The 23,941-nt window shown below is 38.0% G+C and overlaps 1 protein-coding gene across 1 annotated transcript in view; it reads right to left on the bottom strand.

Moving 5' to 3' along the window:
- TM9SF3 (transmembrane 9 superfamily member 3) overlaps positions 1-23,941 on the bottom strand; it is a 60,991-nt gene that overhangs the window by 35,061 nt on the left and 1,989 nt on the right. Inside the window, exons 2-4 of the mRNA XM_027528577.1 lie at positions 16,352-16,547; positions 3,465-3,587; positions 504-664 (exon numbers count right to left, since the gene is read on the bottom strand). Coding sequence (XP_027384378.1) covers positions 504-664; positions 3,465-3,587; positions 16,352-16,547 — 480 coding nt within the window. The remainder of the gene's footprint in view (positions 1-503; positions 665-3,464; positions 3,588-16,351; positions 16,548-23,941) is intronic.

Raw genomic sequence — 23,941 nt, 5'->3', positions numbered from 1 at the left:
ACTTTTAATCCTAATAGAACAGAATTAACTTGACAGCTACAAAGGGCTCTTACTCTGCAAGAGCATCTTATTCCAGCTGATAAAGCAAAATATGGTAAACTACTCATCCAGAAATTTTCAACATAGCATCATCTCTTCATGTGCAACAGTAAAAGGAAAGACAAGGAGTACTGCTAAAAAGTAACCATGAGAATACATGGCTGGGTTAGCTAACTGCTCAGTTATAATGGTAAACTTTGCTGAAGCAACTGGTAAGTCCTGCCATTGCATAACAGGTATCTATTACTACAGACCTAAAGTAAATCTCCTTGTTTTCAGGAGGCTTACTTACAGACAATGGGGAAATATAGTCTAATAAGATTTTTACTATATAAATACTGAGCAGTATTTCTGTTGCACCCCATTTCAAGCTACATTTTCATTTACTGAGGTTGTAAAACTTAACTTTTGATGTTAAAACTTTACAAACACTTCTTCCTGTATACAATTATTTTCATACTTACTGAATATGACATCTGGATTTTAGTATTGGGAACCAGTTTCACCTTTCCTTCACTAGTAAGATTAACATCAACAATTCGATTTCCATTAAAACCTATTTCAAGTTTTTTATAGGTCCAAAGATAATAATCTTCTCCATTTTCATCTGCTTCACCAACTATACCTACAAAAGAAATAACACTTCATGCAAGGTATGTAACATCACTTAATATTTAAAACACATTAGAAACTAAAGCTCAGTAAAAAGCATTTTTATAAAAAAACAGCAACATTCCCATTATTCCTTACAGTTAGAACAAAGAAGAGCTGCAGGCTGGACTTCTCTTTGTTAAGTACTTGGCAAACCCAAACCATTTTCACTTCATGGTAAAAAAGCTCAGCATAGTCTATCATTACTTTGATCTTCAAAGTTCATACTTTGATCCTCAAAGTACACCTTCCACTGTAGTAATTATGACCATATACTTTATATTCCCTGATATCTCAAAATTTCAAGGAAGCACTATATTACCATTTGGCAAGGTTCTCAGTTTAGTGGCCAAACTAAAATTGAAACCAAGGTTTCCAGAGTTCCAGTCTTGTATTTTCTCTAATAACCTATGATCAATCCATTCCTAATAGTTGCACATATGTATATAAGTATTAGTTGCTCAGTCATGTCCAGCTCTTTGTGACTCCATGGGCTGGAGCCCACGAGGCTCCTCTGTGCATGGAATTCTCCAGGCAAGAATACTGGAGTAGCCTGCTATTTTCTTTCCAGGGGATCTTCCCGATCCAAGGATCAAACCCGCATCTCCTACACTGCAGGCTGATTCTTTACCATCTGAACCACCAGGGAAGCCTAACTTAAAATGCCTCGTCTTTACACCTCAAGTCTTAGAATTATCCCCAGGATTTTGTCAACAAAATGACAGAAATGTTGAAGATAAATGGTACTGAGGCAATAGTTAAAATGATCATTTTGATCCCAATTTGGGATACTGAAGGAGAAGACCCAAACAAGGAAGCAGGTAGTAGCTGAGGACCGTCTCTTGTGCCCTCACACTGTCGATTAGTTATCCGATGTTCCCTCCACCCAAGCCTATAAATTCATTAGAAAATCTTAGCTTCTAAAAGTTACTCCTTGGGTCTTCCCTCTATGGTCAATGCAACTCAAGAAAGCATGTTGGGGGGAGGGGGATCATTTTTTTATTAAGAATCATTTGCTTATTAACCAAAGTTGTTCTAATTGGTACAAGTTCAAGGAATACAGATGCATTTTTTGAGGTTGCAGAGGGATAATAAAATCCTCCGAATAATTAATTTCATGGAAGTTTATTTACTCATCTACTCTGAAAACTCTGAGGGTGGAGACACAATTATACTAAATAGGAAATTCTCTGAGGCACTTTTAAAAGATCTAAAACCTTTATCCCAAGAAAAGCCAGGTATAGATTTATTTCTGACAAGGCTTTCCATGGTTCAGATATTCTAGGACATTCAAAAGTATCTGCCCTAAACATGGCAGAAACCCAGAACTAAAAAAGATTTATGTTAAGACAGGAAAACACAGCTGCCATGTTGCTATGGCGGCCCAAGAAATGAGTGGAAAAGCCTAAGGTTCCAGGCAGGAAACCCATAAGCAATGCAAAAGAGCAGGAGAGGGACTTGCTCTCTCACCAAAAAGAGGAAACCCAGATTAAAGGATTCTCCTAAACTACAGGCTCAGAAATCTTCAGCGAATATTCAGCAGATCTTCCTGCTACCCTCAGAGTTGATCAGAGAAATGTCTGTTATACTAATTACAGTCATTTACATGAAATGCTTCCTATTTATACCTAATTAACATGCAACACAGTAATGATGCTGCATGCAATTATATCTTGAGAGTAACTTTCTTATAAATTCCATCTTAGCCATAGTGTTAGTCACTCAGTCACGTCCAACTCTTTGCGACCCCATGGACTGTGGCCCGCCAGGCTCCTCTCTCCATGGGATTCTCCAGGCAAGAATACTGGAGTGGATTGCCATTCCCTTCTCCAGAGGATCTTCCCAACCCAAGGATCAAACCTGGGTCTCCTGCATTGCAGGCAGATTCTTTACCATCTGAGCTACAGGGAAGATCCTTAATTCCATCTTAGTACCATATTAAACTCTTGAGTTGATATGTTCAGTCTTTCAATTTGCTTCTCATGAATACAGCAGTCTGCTAATAGTTTTAAGAATTAGAATATTAACTATATGTACTAATTATATATAAAAACAAATCAAAAACAAACAACAAAGATCAAAAAACAAACAACAACAAACGCCACTAAGAGAAAAATGTGCTCAAACATGCTGGCTGTGATAGATGGCTGTACTTTTTGCATATTAAGTAATTTAATCAAGTCCAGCATAAACAATGTTTGGATTATGCATAAACTGGTATTACTATTCTATTGCTCCTCTCTATCAACAGCGATGAACAAGGACATACAATATAAAAAAATAAAACATAAAAAAGTTTAAAAAATTTTTAAACATAATAGACTTTTGGAAAATAACACAGAACTAGCAAAACAAGTCATTCAGGAGACTCTTGAACCTAAAAATCATACCACCACAGTTCTGCATAAGATAAAGCCAGAATATAATTTTAAAATCTATTCAGTCCCCTTGATTGTATTTGATAAATCAAAGTAAGATTTGAAAAAAATGGGGGCAAGAGGAATATTTCAGACTGTTCAAAGCACCTTTTAATTTATTGAATCTGAAAAATTATAAAAGTTACATTTTCAGGAATTTTCATGTAAAGTTTGACACAATGTCAAAAATCTTTCAAGCAACAGGAGACCATATAAAATTGGTATTGAAATAATTCTGTGGAAAAGAGTGAAAACACATTTATTGATTTGGTGTACAATCACCTGAATAGTCATTACAGAAATCTTGCTTATTATGCAAATATCCCCCAAACTTTAAATGTAACATACGGTACTTACCCCATATTGGTAAGTCATCTATGTACATCTGGTACCAGTAATGATTTTTGATAGCATACACAAATGCATCTCTCTTTTCTTTATCTAAGTCAATTTCACAGTAAGTGCCTGGCATCACATCATCTACATAAAATAAAAACTGCAAATCAGTACTCTCGCTTGCAGAAGAGTTACAGGAAAATTAGCACACACAAAAACAACATTTATTGAAGTTGAAATTTCTACTCGTAACAGATGAACCTGGGTAATATATATATATATGGGAATTCAGTATCCAATTCTTTCCTCTTCTGTGTATGTTTAAGATTTTCACAATAGAAGAATTTTAATCATCTTTATTTTCAAAGATATCTTCTTAGTGAAGAATGCGTCTCTTATAGAAAGAAAATTATATATAACATTTACAGAAAAACTTTCAAATGAATAAACTGATTTAAAACAGATATGAAAAGCTTAAAACACATAGGAAAGCTTCATTTTATAAAAAAAACTCAAGAATATAATCCTAAGTAAAGCCAACAATTTCTAGCTATACGATCTCTGAAATAAGTGTTCATCTGAACGTTCTTGGAAGTGCAAGTCACTGGAGGCCACAGATTCTATGAGAAATGCCAGTGACTTTTCATAATTCGGAAGATTAAAAGGCAAACCTCTATCCAGCAGGTGTCACTGTATATAAATTACTGGAAAGTTCCCTCAAGATGAGTCATCTCCATTCTTGACTGCTTTTAAAAATACTCCTATCTGAAAATACTGCTCAGATGCTCTCTAACTTATAAACCTTTCAAAAATGTGCTTAGGATCATCAGTTTCTACACAAAACAAAACAAAATCTGAAAAACACTCTATATGACCAACCAAAGGATTGAACAGTTTTTTTTATGTTACTTAGGCAATGAGGGGAAAAAAGAGAGAAATAAACCTTAACAACAACAAAAAAGAAAGCATAGATGTTTGTTTTTAAGTTCTCCTGTACTATAATACTGGTTACTTAGAACATGAAAAACAACTTCCTCCAAGAAACAATGTTAAATTTCTCAAATTTTTCAATGCTGATTAAAACAACTTAAACATAAAGTGCAGCCAAACCATAATAACAGCCATCTATGTTATTTAGACCAGAAGTAACAATCTGAGGTGTAACTCCAGATATCACCACCATGTCTCCCGAGCCCTCAACAGAGAGAACAGCTTCCCCTCATTACTGCTCAGCCCAGAGTGGATACCCCAAAACTATAAAACCAAAGATAGCAAGAAACACTGAAGTCCCATGAAACAAGGACAGGGTAATACTCTCACTCTCAAAGTGGGAGAAGAAAATTGCTTTGTATCCAAAAACAGGCAAGTTTGGCTTGGAGAACAAAATGAAGCAGTGCAAAGGCTAACTCAATTCTGCCAAGAGAATGCACTGGTCATAGCAAATCAACACAAGAGACAACCTTACATATGGACATCAACAAATGGTCAATACCAAAATCAAACTGATTACATTCTTTGTAGCCAAAGATAAAGAAGCTGTATACAGTCAGCAAAAACAAGACCTGGAGCTGACTGTGGCTCAGATCATCAGCTTCTCATAGCAAAATTCAAGCTTAAACTAAAGAAAGCAGGGAAAACCACTAGGCCAGCCAAGTACGACTTAAATTCCCTGTGAACATGCAATAGAGGTAACAAATAGATTTAAGGGATTAGAACTTGTAAATAGTGTGCCTGAAAAACTATGGAAGAAGGTCCACAATATTGTACAGGAAGCAATGAACAAAACCATTCCAAAGAAAAAGAAGAGCAAGAAGGCAAAGTGGTTATATGAGGAGGCCTTACAAATAGCTAAAAAACAGAAGAGAAATGAAAAGCAAGGAAGAAAGAGAAAGGTATATCCAACTAAACGCAGATTTCCAAAGAACTGCATGGAGACACAAGAAGGCCTTCTTCAATGAACAGTGTATAAAACTAGAAGAAAACAACAGAAGGGGAAAGACTAGAGATCTCTTCAGAAAACTGGAGACATCAAGGCAACATTTTGTCCAAAGAAGGGTACAGTAAATGGCAGAAACGGTAGAGACCTAGTAGACGCTGAAGAGATCAAGAAAAGATGGAAATAATGCACAGAACTGTACAAAAAGGATCCAAATGAACCAGATTACTACAATTGTGTGGTCAGTCATCCAGAGCCAGAAATTCTGGAGAGCGAAGTCAAGAGGGCCTTAGGAATAAACCTTAGATAAGAATAATAAATATGAATAATAATTAGTTAATAAAACTAGTGGATGTGACAAATTCTAGTAGAACTATTCAAAACCCTAAAGGATGATGCCATCAAGGTGTTGCATTCAATATGTCAGCAAATCTGGAAGACCCAGCAGTGGCCATGGGACTGGAAAAGGTCATTCCTCATCCCAATTCCCAAGAAGGGTAGTACTAAAGAATGTGCTAACCATCAGACAACTGCATTCATCTCCAGGCCAGTAAAGGGAGTTGCTCAGTCGTGTCCAATTCTTTGGGACCCCATGGACTCTGGCCCACCAGACTCCTCTGTCAATGGAATTCTCCAGCCAAGAACACCAGAATGGGTTGCCATTCCCTTCTCCAGGGCATCTTCCCAACCAGGGATTGAACCCGCGTCTTCCACATCACTGGCAGATTCTTTACTGTCTGAGCCACCAGGGAAGCCCTTCATGCTAGTAAGGTCATGCTTAAAATCTTGTATGCTAGGCTAAAGCATTATGCAAACCAAGAACTTCCAGATGTCCAAGCTGGGTTTAGAAAAGGAAGAGGAACCAGAGATCAAACTGCCAAGGTAATTCCAGAAAAGCGTCTACCTCTGTTTCATTGACTATGCCGAAGCCTTTGACTGTGTGGATCATAATAAACTGTGGAAAGCTCTTAAAGAGATGGGAATACTAGATCTTCCTACCTGTTTCCTGAGAAACCTGTATGTGGGTCAAGAAGCAACCGTTAGACCCCAGTATGGAACAACTGACTGGTTCAGGATTGAGAAAGGAGTAGACAGGGCTGTCTGCTATCTCCCTGTTTGTTTAATCTATATGCTGAACACATCATGAGAAATGCCGGGCTGAATGAGTTACAGGCTGGAATCAAGAGGGGTGAGAGAACAACCCTCAATAACTTCAGATATGTGGATGATACCACTCTAATGGCAGAAAGCGAAGAGGAACTAAAGAGCCTCTTGATGAGCGTGAAAAAGGAGAGTGAAAGAACTGGCTTAAAACTGAATACTGAAAAAACTAAGATCATGGCATCCGGCCCCATTATTTCATGGCAAATAGAAGGGGAAAAGGTGGAAGCAGTGATAGATTTCCTCTTCTTAGGCTCTAAAGTCACTGCGGATGGTGACAGCAGCCATGAAATCAGAGGACATTTGCTTCTTGGCAGGAAAGCTATGACAAACCTAGACAGTGTGTTGAAAAGCTAAGACATTACTCTGCCAGCAAAGGTCTGTATAGTCAAGGCTATGGTCTTCCCAGTGGTCATATAGGGTTATGAGAGCTGGACCATAAAGAAGGTGGAGCACCGAAGAACTGATGCCTTTGAACAGTGGTGCTGGAGAAGACTCCTGAGAGTCTTCCAGGGGACAGCAAGGAGATCAAACCAGTCAATCTTCAGGGAAATCAACCCTGAATACTCATTGGAAGGACTGATGCTGAAACTCCAGTATTTTGGGCACCTGATGCGACCAACTGACTCATTGGAAAAGTCCCTGATGCCGGAAAAGATTGAGGGCAGAAGGGGAAGAGGGTGTCAGAGGATGAGAGGCTGGATGGCATCACTGAAGCAACAGACATGAACTTGGGCAAACTTTGGGAGATGGTGGGGGATAGGGAGGCCTGGCGTGCTCCAGTTCATGCGATCGTAAAGAGTCAGACATGACTGGGCGACTGAACAACGACAATCCAACAACAATGGCTCCTATACATGTTTTCTGTCTGCCCAGGCCCTTTCAAGGCAGCAAGAAATTTAGGGTTTTCATAACGGCAAAAACTGAGACTGAACACAGGAGAAGGAAGGAAGAATTAAGAAAGAGATTACTACAAAAGGAGCTAAGAGAACTACCAGCAAGAGGGCTCCAAATGGGATTTCCACAGATTGTGTTAATGCACCAAGGGCAGCAGGCAACTGGAGCTACAGAGGGGACAGCAAGAACCACAGGAAGGTCCAGGTTGAGCAGCAACAAATGGCCCCAGTGGCCGTGGGAGAACTCACAGCTACCTCTGCAAGACCATCAAATTCCGTGTGTTAAATCAGACATTCACTGATAACTGTCATTAACAATGTAGTAGTTTCTCTGATGAAGTTATGAGGTATACAATATGACATTTACCCATACAAAGCTTTGAAAAGATTCCTCACAGTCTGAACTTTAGCTTAACCCTCTCTTTTCCAACTATCTACCATCCTCTCTCCCTATACTCTAGCCAAAGTCAACCACCTGCAGTTCCCACACACCTTGTGCTGCCGGGGCCTCTGGACTTTGGTTTGTACAGTAAACCCCACCTCACGTGTCTATCCTAAAATCTTTCCCACTCCTCAACTCTGTCCCCCGCAGAGTGATCTCTGATTCCCCAGCCCTTTCACAGGCTGAAACCACGCAGCCTGCCCCTTCGCTGAAGCCCCACGGCTTTCTTTCCATACCTCCTACAGCACCTAGGCCTGCACCACCTAGAACCTCACACCAGTACTCAGCTTCTCAAAAAGACCACCAGGTCTTGAGAGCAATGTCTATAACTGATCATAACCTTTTTCAGCCCCAGCTCTGCCTGTTTCAGTATCCTGCACCGAGCAAGCACTGAACAAATAAACAAAACATTTTAACAAATTTTAAGAGCATGATTTTCCATTTATTTGACAAAGGAAATTACTAAGTATGCACACAGACATGCATCTGCCTGTGAATGGGGGCGGGGGAGGGGGTGTGGAAGTGTGTGGGTGTAAGGAAAAAATACCAATATAAACAAATGAAATTTTTCAGCTGAGTATCTCAGAAGGATTGATACAGAAGTCTTGAAGAGTATCTTTCAGTGATATAAAATCTAGAAAACAAATACTGAGGTAAAAGAGACAACATCATTATGGAAGGCTATAATAAGGACCCAGGTTCGTCATATTTGAATGAAATTCCTCTTGCAGGCATGTAAGCAAATACAAACATCACCAATAACTGAAGAGCTTGGTCGCTCAACTGAAACAAGCACTTCCCTCTGGAGGAAGCCACTTCGAAGACAAGGAACGTAATGTCTCTGAATATACCAAATCGCCACTCAGCACTCTACATGACTGGAACACAACCTGAAAAATCCATCACCACAAATCACAACTTTAAAATTACAATAGGATATACCTTTCTCACCTGCTCCAGTATTCCTGCCTGAGAAATTCCATGGACAGAGAGCCTGGTGGCCTACAGTCCATGGGGTCGCAGAAGATCCGCACACAACTTCGCGCCTAACCAACAACAACAACAACGCGCTCTTTTCACATGAGAGACACGCCGTGAACCCTGAGGAGGATTCGGGATCTCACCAGCGCAAATTTTTTTATGGGGGAAAAAGAAGAAAACCGAAGTTATATAAAGCAGCAAATGTAACACTGATCTTCCAAACAGAAAGCAAGGGTAGATTCTGGAAACTACATGCCAGTAAATCTGTCATTCTCAATCAATTTTCAGTAAATCAATTCTCAACAACACTCCAGACTAATAACTGAATAGACAGTGAAAGCACTGAAAAAAGAATGTGATAATTATTCATGAGTTCTCTAAGAACATATCACGCCTTCCTTTGTTTACTTTTTCTTTTGATAGCATTACTGAATTGGAAAATCAAAAATATTCTATCTGAAATTCAGCAGCACTCAGCAAAGTTTCTCATGAAGTCACTTTAGACAAATGATAGAGAAATGGGCAGAACTTGGATTTTAGTCTGGGTATCATTACTTACTATCTTTGTGAATAAAAGCAATTCACTTAACCTCTGTGATCCTCAGGTCTCTCAGGTGTAAAAGAGATAACATCTATGCTATCTCCATCCCAGAGCTGTTTTAAGGACAACAAGTGCCCATATAGTCACAGATAGTGACTCTAAGTACCTCTCTGAAAATCCAATCAAAGTGATATCTCCCTTATCCCCTGAAAATGCATATTCACTCAAAATTAAGAGTACAATTCCAGAGGGTCTACAGACCCCTGAAGCCAGAGCTTGTTACTCAACTTTGTATACCCAGAGCCTACCGCAGGGCTCTGGAATACAGTAAGCACTCAAAAACTGCTGAATGAACCTTTTAAAAAAGGCTGAAAAACTGGCATTTTCACTGTTAATTAATAACCATAAACATAAACAATATTAACTGACCCAACTGACTGGCAGGATAAACTGTATAATTTTTTTCCAGGTGGCTATCTGGCAACATGTAAAAACAACTGCCATGTATACCTTTGGATTCAGTAATTCAACTTCTAAGAATTTAACCTAATGAAAGAGTCAAAGATGAAATAAAGTACCTATGTGCTAGTATAGACAAATGCATCATTATTTCTAACAGAAAAAAAAGGGGAGGGGGGAAGGAAGGAAAGAAAATAATGAGTAAACTGCCACTGGGAAATGGGGGAAATTATAATATCCACTCACAGAAAACTAAACAAACACATTTAAACAGTAATTAACAATCTGAGGACAAGCTCATAAGATGTTAAGAAAAAAAGATTAAAAACTAATTAATACATAACATTAAATGAGCAAGTGCTCAGAACAGTATCTGGCACATAATAAACATTATGTAAGTGCTCATTAAATACATTTTTAAAATCATACTAATAACATGAACCCAATATTCAAAATCTTAAATAATGCAAATGATTGTAAAGATGCTCAGAAAAAAAAGAGGAAACTATTACTAGTATTTATATCCAGGTGATTTTTATACTCTTTACACTTCTCTGTAGTTTCTAAATTTTGTACATTGATCCTATCTCACTGTTAAAATAAAAAGAAATATATATATACACACACACATTGTTTTGAAAACAAGAGAGACAGATGTCAATCTGAAGAAAACAATGTTAGCAATGGTTTGAATAAGAACTTATAGAAAGACTGTGCTTATCAAATTTTCAGTTAAATTTTCAGTGTGAAGTTTAAAAAATTGCTAACACCATGAATTCAAAATATCTAGTCCAGATTCAATGTAAGATTCAAACTGCCTGGTTGAGCTACAACACTTCAGTTGAAACCAACAGGACAGAACACTGCATCGAGTTCCCAGACTTCCAACTAAACAAGGCAGCCTGACCACAAGTGTCTTTTACCTTCCGAAACTCCATTAAAATGTCAATAGAGGAAGAAAAAAAACGTAGGCGCACAAGGACAGAAAGGAAGACAGTGAGAAAAGATTTCAATAAATGTTGAGGAAATGGAAAACAAATGGAAGATGGCAACGACTAATAAGCCAGAGGAAGCTGTAACAGAAGGGACGCTAGGACTGTCGTCACAGGACACAGGAGGCTCTCTCAGGACCTGGAGGCACCACACACGTGGAAAGGTGGAGGACAGACAGACACAGGGCTGAACTGTATGAGACTACGTGTATGGAGGACTTTGAAGCCCAGGTCCCCTCCCCCACCCACCACACAACCAGATGAATACCCTCAACTTGCCCCTGCTGCTGACCAAAGGCACTTGCCCTAGAGAACTTCAGCAGAGAGGCTCCAGCCTCAGAAGAGCAGGAACATTATGAGCAGGAATCCAGGGACTGGAGACGGGGTGGGGTTACCAAAAACAAAAATCTTCATTCAGGCTGAAAGAAAGGACTTGCAGCTTCCCAAGCCCTTTCCCCACCCTTTGGCAATCAGGCTTTACCACCCCGGTCAGATATCTGAAGGGAAATACTGCAGGGAAATACTGCAGAGTCGTTAAAACTCAAATTGGTTAAAGCTCAAACTCTAACGCTGGGCTGCTTAGTTCACATTCTCACTTTCCCACTTTTCACCTGTGAATCCTTAGACAAGTTTACTTCATCTCTGGGCCCCAACTTCCTAGTCTGAAAAATAGGTATAATACACCTCTATAAGTTTATTTCAAGGATGAAAATAGACAAGATTGAGAATCACTGAATTAGAAATACAAAAGAGTCTTAAACAGTCCCTGGTATATCTCCATATCTGCAGTACTCACCATTTCACTCTACAGAAGTAGAAGAAATACCAGTAAAATAAGTTAACCCCTCTGTTAACTTGGAATATTCAAGGAAGAGAAAATTCAAGGGAAGATCAATAAAATAAACAGGAGGAAGGAACCCTCTATGCTATGCTATGCTAAGTCACTTCAGTCATGTCCGACTCTGTGTGACCCCATAGATGGCAGCCCACCAGGCTCCCCTGTCCCTGAGATTCTCTAGGCAAGAACACTGGAGTGGGTTGCCATTTCCTTCTCCAATGCATGAAAGTGAAAAGTGAAAGTGAAGTTGCTCAGTTGTGTCCAACTATTAGTGACCCCATGGACTGCAGCCTACCAGGCTCCTCCGTCCATGGGATTTTCCAGGCAAGAGTACTGGAGTGGGGTGCCATTGCCTTCTCCGAGGAACCCTCGAGAAGCCATCAACTTTTCAACAATTAATATTTATATTAATTGTTCATTATACCACACGAATTCTTGTAAGAGAGGGAATGGAGTGGTTGGTCACCTCCCCTGCTTAAGAATTACTATTCTAGTTCTGCACTGCTAGTTATTAGAGAAACGCAAATCAAAACTACAGTGAGATACCAGCTCACACCAGTCAGAAAGGCTATCACCAAAAAAATCCACAAACAACAAATGCTGGAGAGGATGTGGAGAGAAGGGAATTCTCCTGCACTGTTGGTGGGGATGTAAGTTAGTAGAGCCACTATGGAGAGTAGTATGAAGGTTCCTTAAAAAACTAAAAATAGAGCTACCACATGACCCTGCAATCCCACTCCTGGGCATATAACCGTAGAAAAGCATGATCCAAAAGGATACATGCACCCTAATGTTCATCGCAGCACTGTTTACAATAGCCAAGACATGGAAGCAACCTAAATGTCCACTGAGCAGGGAATAGAAAAAGAAGATGTAGGACATATCTACAATGGAATATCACTCAGCCTTTAAAAAGAATGAAATAATACCATTTGCAGCAGCATGGATGGACCTAGAGAATCCATCTTACATCTTACTGAGTGAAGTAAGCCAGACAAAGGAATATCAAGTGACATCCCTCATGTGGGATCTAAAAAGAAACGACACAAATGAACTTCACCTACTAAACAGAAAGAGACTCACAGACTTAGGAAACAAACTTATAGTTGCCCGGGGGAAGAGACAGCTAAGGACTTCGGGAAGGTCATGTACACACTGCTCTATTCAAAATGGATGACTAATAAAGACCCACTGTATGGCACATGGAAGTCTTGCTCAGTGTTACGTGCCAGCCTGGATGGGAGGGGTGTTTGGGAGAGAAGAGATACATGTGTCTGTATGGCTGAGTCCCTTTGCTGTTCACCTGAAACTACCCCAACATTGTTAATTCATTATACCCCAATACAAAATAAAAACTTTAAACTTAAACAAAGAAAAATAACTAATGAACCAGTTATCATAAAGAACAAGTAGGCACAAACCAGGTGCCAGACAATTAGAGCTCACTATAACTTAATAGCTAACGATGCAACAGTGAACAAGAATTCAATTGTCCTTGCCCCTGTGGAATTAACTAAACCACCCAGCAGCTTGAGGATAAGTCAAATCCTATACTATAGTCAATAAACTCAATTATTGTTTTATAATTGAATTTTATAATTTAGTCAATTAGCATTTTGTAATTGCTAATACAAAATCAAGTTTGAAGTACAGACACATACTATGTGCTATTAGTATTCATAACAATGACCTTTTCCTGAATGTAAACTTTCAGGAACTTTGATAAATGATGTATATGCATCATCTCATTTAAATCTGATGATTCTATCAAGTGAATATTTCCCTCATTTCAAAGATGAGGAAGTAAGATTAAAGAGGCTGAATAATTTGTCCAGAACCATACAGACAGGCAGAGGCAGCGCTGAGATGCATCAAGTCTCTGACTCTAAAGCACATGTTCTTTCCACTCCATAAAAGCAAGACTCCAAGAGAGAGGTACCCTTGAAAATTAAAGGGTAATGATTTCAAGTCTCAAAGATACCCAATTTGAGTATGCCCTTTTCTTTCTAACTTTCTCTAAATGTTCTCAATGTAGCATTTTGTTAAGTGGTAGTATAAAAACTATTAAGGAAGGAAAAAACTAAGTTGTACATAAAATCTTGAAAGAGGGGTATCCTACATTAGACTCAAAACTACCATCTTCTCCTCTAAGAATGCTTAGTCATGTCTGACTCTTGGCAACCCCACAGACTGTAGCCCTCCAGGCTCCTCTGTCCATGGGATTCTCCAGGCAAGAAGACGGGAGAGAGTTGCCATTTCCTACTCCAGGGCATCTTCCTGATGCAGGGACCAAGCCAGAGTCTCTCCTGTCTGCCTACACTAGCAGGCGGGTCTTTACCACTGCGCCACCATCAGTTTCCTAAAAGCATCTATTTAGTGACCTTCATTTTACGAAACACCACCGATCCATTTAGCCTGACAGAATCTACTAGGTAAAAAAAAAAAAACTTACATTTGTGTGAATGCACGCCTAAGTGTGTATCTGTATTTGTATATAGCTAGTTTTTCCTAGTGTCACAGTATTTCCAAAATTGTATTGTCTTACTTGAGTACACCTTCAGAAGAACCTTTAAAAATCAAATACTTAAGGGATGAAAGATTAACAATATAAATACTTCTACAATTCACACAGGGACAGAGGGCTCAAGTTTCGATAAGTATTAGCATGCTGCAGTATGCCTTAGGTAAATCGTTTCATCTCTGGGCCTCCCTAAGAGGAAATCAGATGTCACCATCTGTAAGGTCCATTCCACCTTTAAAATTCTACGATACAAGAACAACCAAGAAACCCCACAAAACACTTTTCAAAGCGTGATCAACTTTATCTCTGAACAGGGAGACCAAGGATCTACAACTGAAAGAGAAGTCTAATTAGCATTTTCTATTGCATCTGGACCACGTAACGTGGCAGCTCCTTTAGCAGCATATCCATGCTATAGTACAGGGTTGACAGAACTCCAAGGAACTGTCGGCTCTTAGGGAGTGACATCAGCCAGTTCTGATTCTTTTCATCTAAAAGTGTTTAGTCTGAAAGGAAAATAAATTCCACTTCTACAGCCCATGAAAACCGTCCCCCTCTATCTAAGTAATCTTTCCATTTCAGCCTCAAGAAACTAATAAAATAAGAATGGTTAAGACAGCTTAAAGAGTAACTCTTCTTTAGTAAGTACAAGTGAAGATTTCAAAAAGGGATGAAATCTGTTCATAGTAGCAACGAAGGACTCAGGGTTTTTGCCTATTCTTTCTCTGGATCCTTTTTAATAAATTAGACATGAGTATCAAGCCACCAGGGAAGTCCATCAAATATGGGAGGGGAGAGAATATGTGAATAAATGTAGTACTGAGGCTCTTGAAGACCACATATTCTAAGTTTCCTCCTTATTTCTGATTAAATAAATTACCTCATTAAATTAAAACAAGCCTCAGGGCATGTTTATAATAATTCATAAAGTCACAGGCCATGCCATTGTGGTTTAAATTTATAACTTAATTTTATAATTAAATCCCAAGGAAAGTATAGAAAAAAAATGTAAATGCTTATACCTATTTTCAACAATAAGGAAAAACATCCTAAAAACAACAGAATTTAACAAATCAAAATTAAACATTACATTCAAAATATTATCTTTAAAATACCTCTTTTCACACTCTCTTCCCAAAAGACTAAAAATATCAGAGGGCCATTACTAATCATTTCATACATGTAGACAATAAAGTTAAAACTGGAGTAAACAACTTTACTAAAATCAATAGAGTAAAAGAAACAAGATTAAAATTCAAAGCTTCTGATTACAAGATTCATGCTCTATTCAGACATCAAGATACCTAATCAAAGATCCTGCAAAAATTCAATTACTCAGGTATCTGCCCACCAGGTAAAAATGTCCATGCAGGAAATACCTGCTGAGACAAACTTCACAGAGAAAAATAAAAAGTATAAACACACTCTTGGGCACTAATAAAACAAATAATAAATAGCTACAGGGGATTTCCCCCCCTAATTTTAACAAGTCCTTGACTTAAAATATTAAACCACACTAAACAGGTATTGAGAGGATAAAGCAATACAACACTGATAAATACACTGAGCCAATCGTACAAATTTGAATTTGAGACTTTACACATAATTTTTAAGTATCCATACAGCCCATTACATCTCTGTACCTCTGGAAATGACTCCATTGGCAATCTATGAAAGCTTTCCCCAAACACATTATGTCCAATCACTAAAGAATTTACTAGAAAACACCTTTCAGAAATAAATATGCTAAGGAAGTGTAATTTTATTAATAAGATCCATGAATATTGTATAAATATTCAAAACAAATCTTTGTTAGTTACTAGTATACTTTTCTAAATATAACACACATAACTTAAAGATAAAAACATCTTTTAGGGTTAGATGAGACTTTTAGGGTTAGAGTCTGGAGCAGTGGATCTCAAACAAGAGTGATTACCAAAGTTTAAAAATGTTTTTGATTGTCACAACTGGGAAGTGCTACTGGCATCTGGTGGGTAGAGGCCAGGAACTCTGCTCAGCGTCCCACCATGCTCAAGACAACCCACCCCCACACCCCCACAAAGAATCATCTGGACCCAACGTCAACAGTGCCAAAGTTGAGAAACCCTGTTTTATCATGAGGACTATTAAGGTTTACGTACCTTTGAATTTAATATCCAGACCACTAAATTCCAATTCAACTCCTTGAAGTGCTTCTCCCAGAGTTTCGTGGTAATGACTAATACTTTTTTTTGACCCCACACAGAATGGAAGTGAAAAGTACTTATATGTCTCTTGGCGATTATGGTAGGGCCCAACAGTATTCATCCATAAGACAACTTCCTCTTTATCCTGATACTGAAACAAACAAACCAAAAAAGCAAGTTAAGAATATGTTTAAAAAAAAAAATCTAATTCAAATTAAGGGAATATTTTGCTATTTATTCTAAACAAAAATGTACTATCTCAGTTTTGGAAGGTTTAAAATAAAATGCTGGAAGCTTGTTTCAAAATGATGATCAGTTTCTACACATTAAAAATGAAATTTGGTGAATTTTAAAATGATATATTCTGATTATGGTCTCAGGCAGATTCATGTTTTCAGACTTTGTTTTATAGAAGATACTGTTTAAATAAACCCCAATAACCTGTAAGAATATGTTTAGACTTAAAATTTACACTATCAAATAACGATAAACCTAGAACCAACATGATTCACCATGCTAATGTGGACAAAGGAGGAGGAAACAAAATCAGCAGTTTATCCGGAACCTATGTTAATCACTGGGAACTCCAAAAATCTAATGTTGTCAGCAAGCACAAATAAAATTTCACCTTTTTCCCCCCCCACAATCATTGGTCAAAGGGAGGAAATGACCAAAGAAGAGGAAGAGAAAGCCATACTGTGAAACCTCCACACCTCATCCAAGCCATCATTCTGTCTTTCCCTTTATCAGCCTGAAACACAGCTACCGCATGCAAATTTTTTTGAATTAACAATTATGGCTTTACCCATCAGTGAATACTTTATGTAGCTAAACTTGGGCTGTGGTCCAATGACTTTGGGTAAGTGACTTCACATTTCCAGGGTCTGACTGGGGAAACTAATAAAGATTTCTAAGATCTCCCCAAGTTTAAAATTCCAATGATTCTATGAAGAGTAGTTACCAAGTGATTTTAAAACTAATAATCCTAATTAGCAATATAAATGAAAGACAACATAAGATGCAGCTTGTCAACGAACAGTGAAGAACTTATATCACCAATTATTTACTGAGTACCTACTATGTGCCAATAATTGTGTTCATAACTGAGACAGCTTTGAACAAGACACATTTCCTGCCCTACTAGAGCTTAGAGCCTAAACAAAAAGATGGACACTAAATGAGCAATTATAATCAGGCAGGGTGCTATGGAGCATGTAAAAGAGAAACCTGACCAACCAGCCCAAATACCAAACATTACTCCCAGTCCTCCATCTAATGGCTTCCTTCATAGCTCAGTTGGTAAAGAATCCGTCTGCAATGCAGGAGACCCTGGTTCGATTCCCGGGTCAGGAAGATCCCCTGGAGAAGGGATAGGCTACCCTCTCCAATATTCTCGGGCTTCCCTTGTGGCTCAGCTGATAAAGAATCGCCCACAATGCAGAAGACCTGGGTTCGATCCCTGGGTTGGGAAGATTCCCTGGAGAAGGGAAAGGCTACCCACTCCGGTATTTTGGCCTGGAGAATCCCATGGACTATACAGTCCATGGGGTTGCAAAGTTGGACACAACTGAGCGACTTTCACTTCACTTTTCCTCCATCTAAAATGAATAAACATTTTCCATCAAAATCCAAGATCTCCCAAATAAACTCATCCCACCCAAATGCAACCCCTCAAAACTTTTTCTAATGGTATTATCGTCTCAGACATGGAGACTCAACCCCCAAGTCCCTCTGCATTCCAAAAACCATTGACTTGTCTATTCTTACATAAAGCATCTGCCTCTTTTGATTCGTACCACCATCAAACTAGGACTTAGATCTAATCACCTTCAAACATAATGTCTCACTGTCCTAAGACATCATTCGGGTACCTCATCAAGGAAATAAAAAACTACCTGACTTTTTGAATACATAACACATGTACTAAGCACAGTACTAGGTGTTAAGGCTATAAAGGTAAATCTTGTCCTAAGTGTATAAAGCAAAATCACAGTCCAAAGTGGAGCCAAAAAAGTAAATGATTTACAGTGAAGAAACAGCGTTACAATTAAGGTGAAAAGAGTATTGTAACAACAGTAAAAGAATGATTATTTTTGCTTTGGCACAGAAGGATTGGGATGAATAATAATATGGAAAATCACAAGCTGTTTCAAGTGAATCCAGAAAAACTGTACATAATCTTTATGTATGAAGAAACCAATCAAAAGTCTTAATGTACCCATAGATCCCCATTCATAACTATTCTTGTTACTTTAGGGGCTTGAAAAATATCCATATGACATCACCCTTCTGTCCAACGTTCAAGGTCTCACTGCACTAGTCAATCAAGGTATTCCTTTCTGCACAGATATAGATACAGCATAACAAGTCTCAGAAGAGTTCTCTAAACCAATCAGTATCCACTGAACAGAGCTGGTATTATAATAGAATTGAGACCTGTTCACAGAGTAGAAACCTTTTGGCACAGTACCATGTACACAAAAAATATTTAATAAATATGATGAAAAAACACTGAAGAAAGGCTGAAATGAAAGGTCGTTAGCAACTTAGAAGTTTTAAGTATGTGCACTGAATGCAATGGTATCCTTTGAAAGAAGTAAGGAGAGGTAATCACATGTACCCATTCAGGATTATAACCCTGAAAGAGAGGAACGATTCTTGTCATTAATCCTGCTGAGAGTCTGCAGAAATTTTATAAACGTTAACAACTTGTAAAAATAAACAGAACACCTTCTCTATAAATCCTAATACTCATATTCCTCTAAAAATAGACAAAAACTTGAACACTAACACTTGTTAAAACAGAGCATTCATTTATTTCATACAGATTGAAACATAAGACTAAAATAATTTAAAGGTCATAGTGTGTGTTAACTACACATTCTGAAGTCACTCATTTTAAACATTCATGAAACCTTTAATGGGGTAGTAGAGTTCTGATGACATGATGCAAATTGTACTATAACAAAATGTGTACAATTCTGTAGCCTAGGATTCCTTCTGGGAAGAGGACTGAAGCAGGGATTGGGGGGAAAATACATATATATATATATATATATATATGTTATATAGACATAAACACGCATACACACACACAGATTAGGGTGAATATTAAGGTTAAAAATGTTTCTTTTACATTGCTCCTTATACAGATCACAGATTTCAAGAACTTAAAATGTTTACTTTTCATTATAGTTTTTGATTATCCCTGAGAATAAGTATTTCCAAGACAAGGTCAAGGGGAGAGTTCTTTTTCAAGAGAGAAAACTGTGTCTTAAAAGATCTTGAAATAAGAAAATACCAAAAGGAAGAAACGTTTTAAGGAGAAAAACCTTTCCTTCTGCTAAGCTGCTGGAAGAGTCCCTGGGCTCCCCAACTCGGTGGATGGACAGGACTGGTAAGGCTCTCCCCTCCACCTGTGGCGGTCACAAGTGTGAGTCGCTCAGTCATGTCCAACTCTTTGCAACCCCATGGACTGCAGCCCGCCAGGCTCCTCTGTCCATTAAATTCTCCAGGCAAGAATACTGGAGTTGCCATTCCCTTCTGCAGGGGATCTTCGCAACCCACGGATCAAACCCGGGTCTCCGGCATTGCAGGCAGATTCTTTACCATCTAAGACACCAGTGGTGTGGCCAAAAGGCTAGTCTAATTTGCTTTCAAAACATCTCATGTCTTAGCAAGCTCTTTATAAATACTTTCCTCGGAAAAACTGAATTGTCAAAGAGCAAGATGGAATTTAATAACTTACCTGCAGGGTGTAATCAGAAGTAGGGGAGAGAAAAAGTAAAGCATAGCAGTGGATCAGAGGATCCCTGGGCATGGGGGTGATTCCTTCCATGAGGCTTCTTAAGGACATACCATGTGCTGGGCACAGTTCTAAGGTCTTTATATATATAAACATTTAATCTCTCAAAGCTTTATATGACAGCTCCTATGATTTTCCCCATTTTACAGATACAAAAAAACTAAAAAGAGATGTTACATAATTTGTCCAAGATCATTCTAATTTGCATCGCATTTATAAATTTAGGACTACACTTTTGCTAATCCCTAATCAGCTTCATTAACTGAAGAGCAAAAACTAAATAAAGGAATTTGGGAAAAGTACAGTTGTACAAAGCACCTAAGGATGTGCTAAACACTGAACAACTTTTCCATTTGAGCCCTTTAAACTGCCCAACAGGAAAAAAAACCTTCCTAAGAAGCTCCTGGTGCTCTAATCTCAAAAGTAATGACCTTTGTTCTCAAGAAGTCACCAATGTTGGGTCTCTCATTTAAATACGGACCCACTCCAGTACTCTTGCTTGGAAAATCCCATGGACGGAGGAGCCTGGTAGGCTGCAGTCCATGGGGTCATGAAGAGTCCGACACGACTGAGCAACTTCACTTTCACTTTCATGAACTGGAGAAGGAAATGGCAACCCACTCCAGTGTTCTTGCCTGGAGAATCCCAGGGAGGGAGGAGCCTGGTGAGATGCCATCTATGGGGTCGCACATGACTGAAGTGACTTAGCATAGCACAGCATATGTGCTGGGAAAGTGCAGGTACAGAAGTTTCCCTCCTTGATAGACATGGTGAATTACCTTTTCTCAGGAGGAACACTTCAGGAGATAAGGTTACTGACGATCTCATGTAAAATCCAAATAAATCAGAATTTCTGTAGACAGGCGAAGAACTGAAGACTCAGACTAAGTTCCCAAATGCCATTACTTTTATGAGATGAGGGAAAAGATATATGCTTACTTTAAAACACATATCTGAGAAAGCAAAATCCAGTTCTGAAATGTTTCAAAAATCACAGTTTCAATGACTTTTAATTATTTAAAACACATACATCAGAATGTGAATACAAACAAATTATTAGTGTATTTTTGGATAATCTCTTGAGATAACTGCCCTCTCTCAAAATAACTCTATTCCTAAATAAACTTTTAGTCTACCATAGAGTACAGCTGAAAATAGGACAATGAATTCTGGCACTTCCTAAAACTAGATCTATATTAAAACACTCACAAATTCACTTGTAGTAAATAGTTTATCCTCTTTATAAATCTTCACATGTTTTAAGAGTTCCATACTCCCAAAAGAGATAAAGACTAAAGGCTTCCATTTGTCTAACCAAACAAAACATCTTTTTTTTTTAACCCAGTGGTGTAATAGTGCTTATGGCAGGTGTTGAGCAAAGGCTATCCTAAGCACAGAGTGGGTCCTTCCAACATTACCCATAGGAGGTACAATGGGCCACAAAGAAATGGAACTGTAACCTAGTAGGGCCCCTAAAACACAACAGGCACCCCCAAGACCATGCATCTTAAATAACAATGGTCTGTGTTAAGCAACAGGGTTATCAAACTTCCAACCTTGCATATTCTTACCCCTGGCGGCTCCCCAATTACTCAAGTCACTCAACAAGTACTGATTAAATACCACTTGTTGTGCCAAGCACAGAGCCTGGTATATGACAGACCCAGAAAAAATTTTTTGATTTTGTGACCTTGAGGAAACAGAGCCCAAAATAAGTCAAGGCTTCAGTGTAAATGATAAAATGCTTTTAAGATTCCTGTGCCACTGATTGTTGATTTTTTGATGCTGATATTTTTACATAGTATTACTATGGAAATTATATGTACAAGACAGGTGGAAAAAAACAAGGACTAGAAATCATGTAGCTCAGACTCTTCCTGTGGCCCTGGGCCAGCCACTGGGCCTCTTCAGGTCATTAGGAAAATGAGTCTTGAGTCTTGCCAGTTCTAAAATTCTATTCTCAATTTGCAATCTTTCTAACGAGTCCTCTGGAATCTTAGGAGACATGATAATCTAACTCTAGTTGTTTCCAAGTGCTCCAACTTTCAGAAATCCAAACAAGCATGAGCCATACCCTATACACCTTTCACTCTTAAGTGTTCTTTTTATGACTCCTCAATCATTTATTAATAACCTGTCTTTCATGAAAGTGTTCTTTAATTTTTACTTAAGAGTATGTTCTGCACTTTAAAAACTGAAAGGAACTCATTTTATATATTCTGCATGTGTATATATTCTAGAAGCCAGCAGTATGTTTCCTTCCCATTATTCTTCTGAGAATATTAAGAGCATTGGACAAATAAGCACATAAAAAAATACCATATGACTCAAATGGTCAGCTGAATTCTAATCCAGCAGGTAAAGTAAGAGAAATCAAGGGCTTTGAGAAACTGCATTAAGTAGGTAGTTGCTCCTTCTTGGGATCAGTTACATAATTTGTGGGGCCCAACACAAAATAAACATGCAAGACTCCTTTCTAAACAAGTATTAAGAACTTCAAATGGTGACAGCACAGCATTCCGCTAAGCAGTCTTTATGTCTTGCACAAACCAAGTGGCTGCATGGGTCACATGCCCGTTTCTATCCTTCTTTAACACTAACCCAACCTCACTGAAACAACCTCAGTAACAATTCCCTATGAAACCAGGCTTACCCAAACATTTCTTTTAAGCACTTAAAAGTATTATCAACACAGAAAATTACTCAATTTGATACCAAGTGTTTTACTGTCCTGTCTTTTAAGGATAAAAGGCTGTAGAGCATATCCTGTGAGAGTGCAGCAGACTATTAATTCAGTTTGCCTAAATTCAAATGCTACCTCTACCTGTTACTAGTTGTGCAGCCTCAAGCAAGTAACTTCTTCGCCATCCCATTTTCTCATCTATGCAGAGAACATAATCCCATTCATTTCACAAAATTATCAATATGTGTTTAAAATACAAGTTAATACATATTAGTACTTAGGACACTACCTACCACATATTGCTACAAAAGCTTAGCTATTCTTTTTCTTTTTTTTTTTTAAAGCTTAGCTATTATTTCTATCTGGAAACTGTCTTCACAGAAAGTTAATCTGAAGGGCAAACTTTAACTTCTAGATGGTTCTTTGGTTAACAATCCAATTTCACAAGTATTTATTAAACACTTACTCAGTAACCTTCCCTTGACAGTTTTTCTCTCCCTTCAGTTATCATTCTGTCTTCATTAGCTACTTCTGCCTTCTTGGTGGAAAAAAAAAAAATCACTTGACCATAGCCTTTTCAGTATTATTATTGGTTTGAGGTGAATGCCTAGTTTTCAAAAATATTTTCAAGAAACTTTTAAGAAATAAAATATCTTGGCTAATAGCCAAAAAATATATAATGACACTTAAATTTTTTACATATATCTTCATGCTATTTTTCCTATAATTTTTAAATACCTAAATTTTTAAAATAGGTATTAACAAGTGAGAGCAGTTCAATGTAAACATGACTGAAATAAAAGTCAAATTTTTTTGTCCAACAATTTTCTCATACATGACATATTCTCTCAAAAACCTTTTATCAAGTATTTTATATTCAATTTCTAGCTTTAAAATATTAAACGTTCCTACCATAAAATTTCAGTTAAATTGCCATTTACATTTTAAACCTGTAAATTAATCTAATATTTTTATTCACATCCAATTTGTAACATTTTAATATGTTCTTTTCCCTATTACAGCGGTTTATATAAAACACAATATAAAAAGGGGTTTC

This window comes from Bos indicus x Bos taurus, chromosome 26 (assembly GCF_003369695.1).
Source record: "Bos indicus x Bos taurus breed Angus x Brahman F1 hybrid chromosome 26, Bos_hybrid_MaternalHap_v2.0, whole genome shotgun sequence".
NCBI classification, from domain to species: Eukaryota; Metazoa; Chordata; class Mammalia; order Artiodactyla; family Bovidae; genus Bos; species Bos indicus x Bos taurus.
This window is presented reverse-complemented; position numbering and strand designations above follow the sequence as displayed.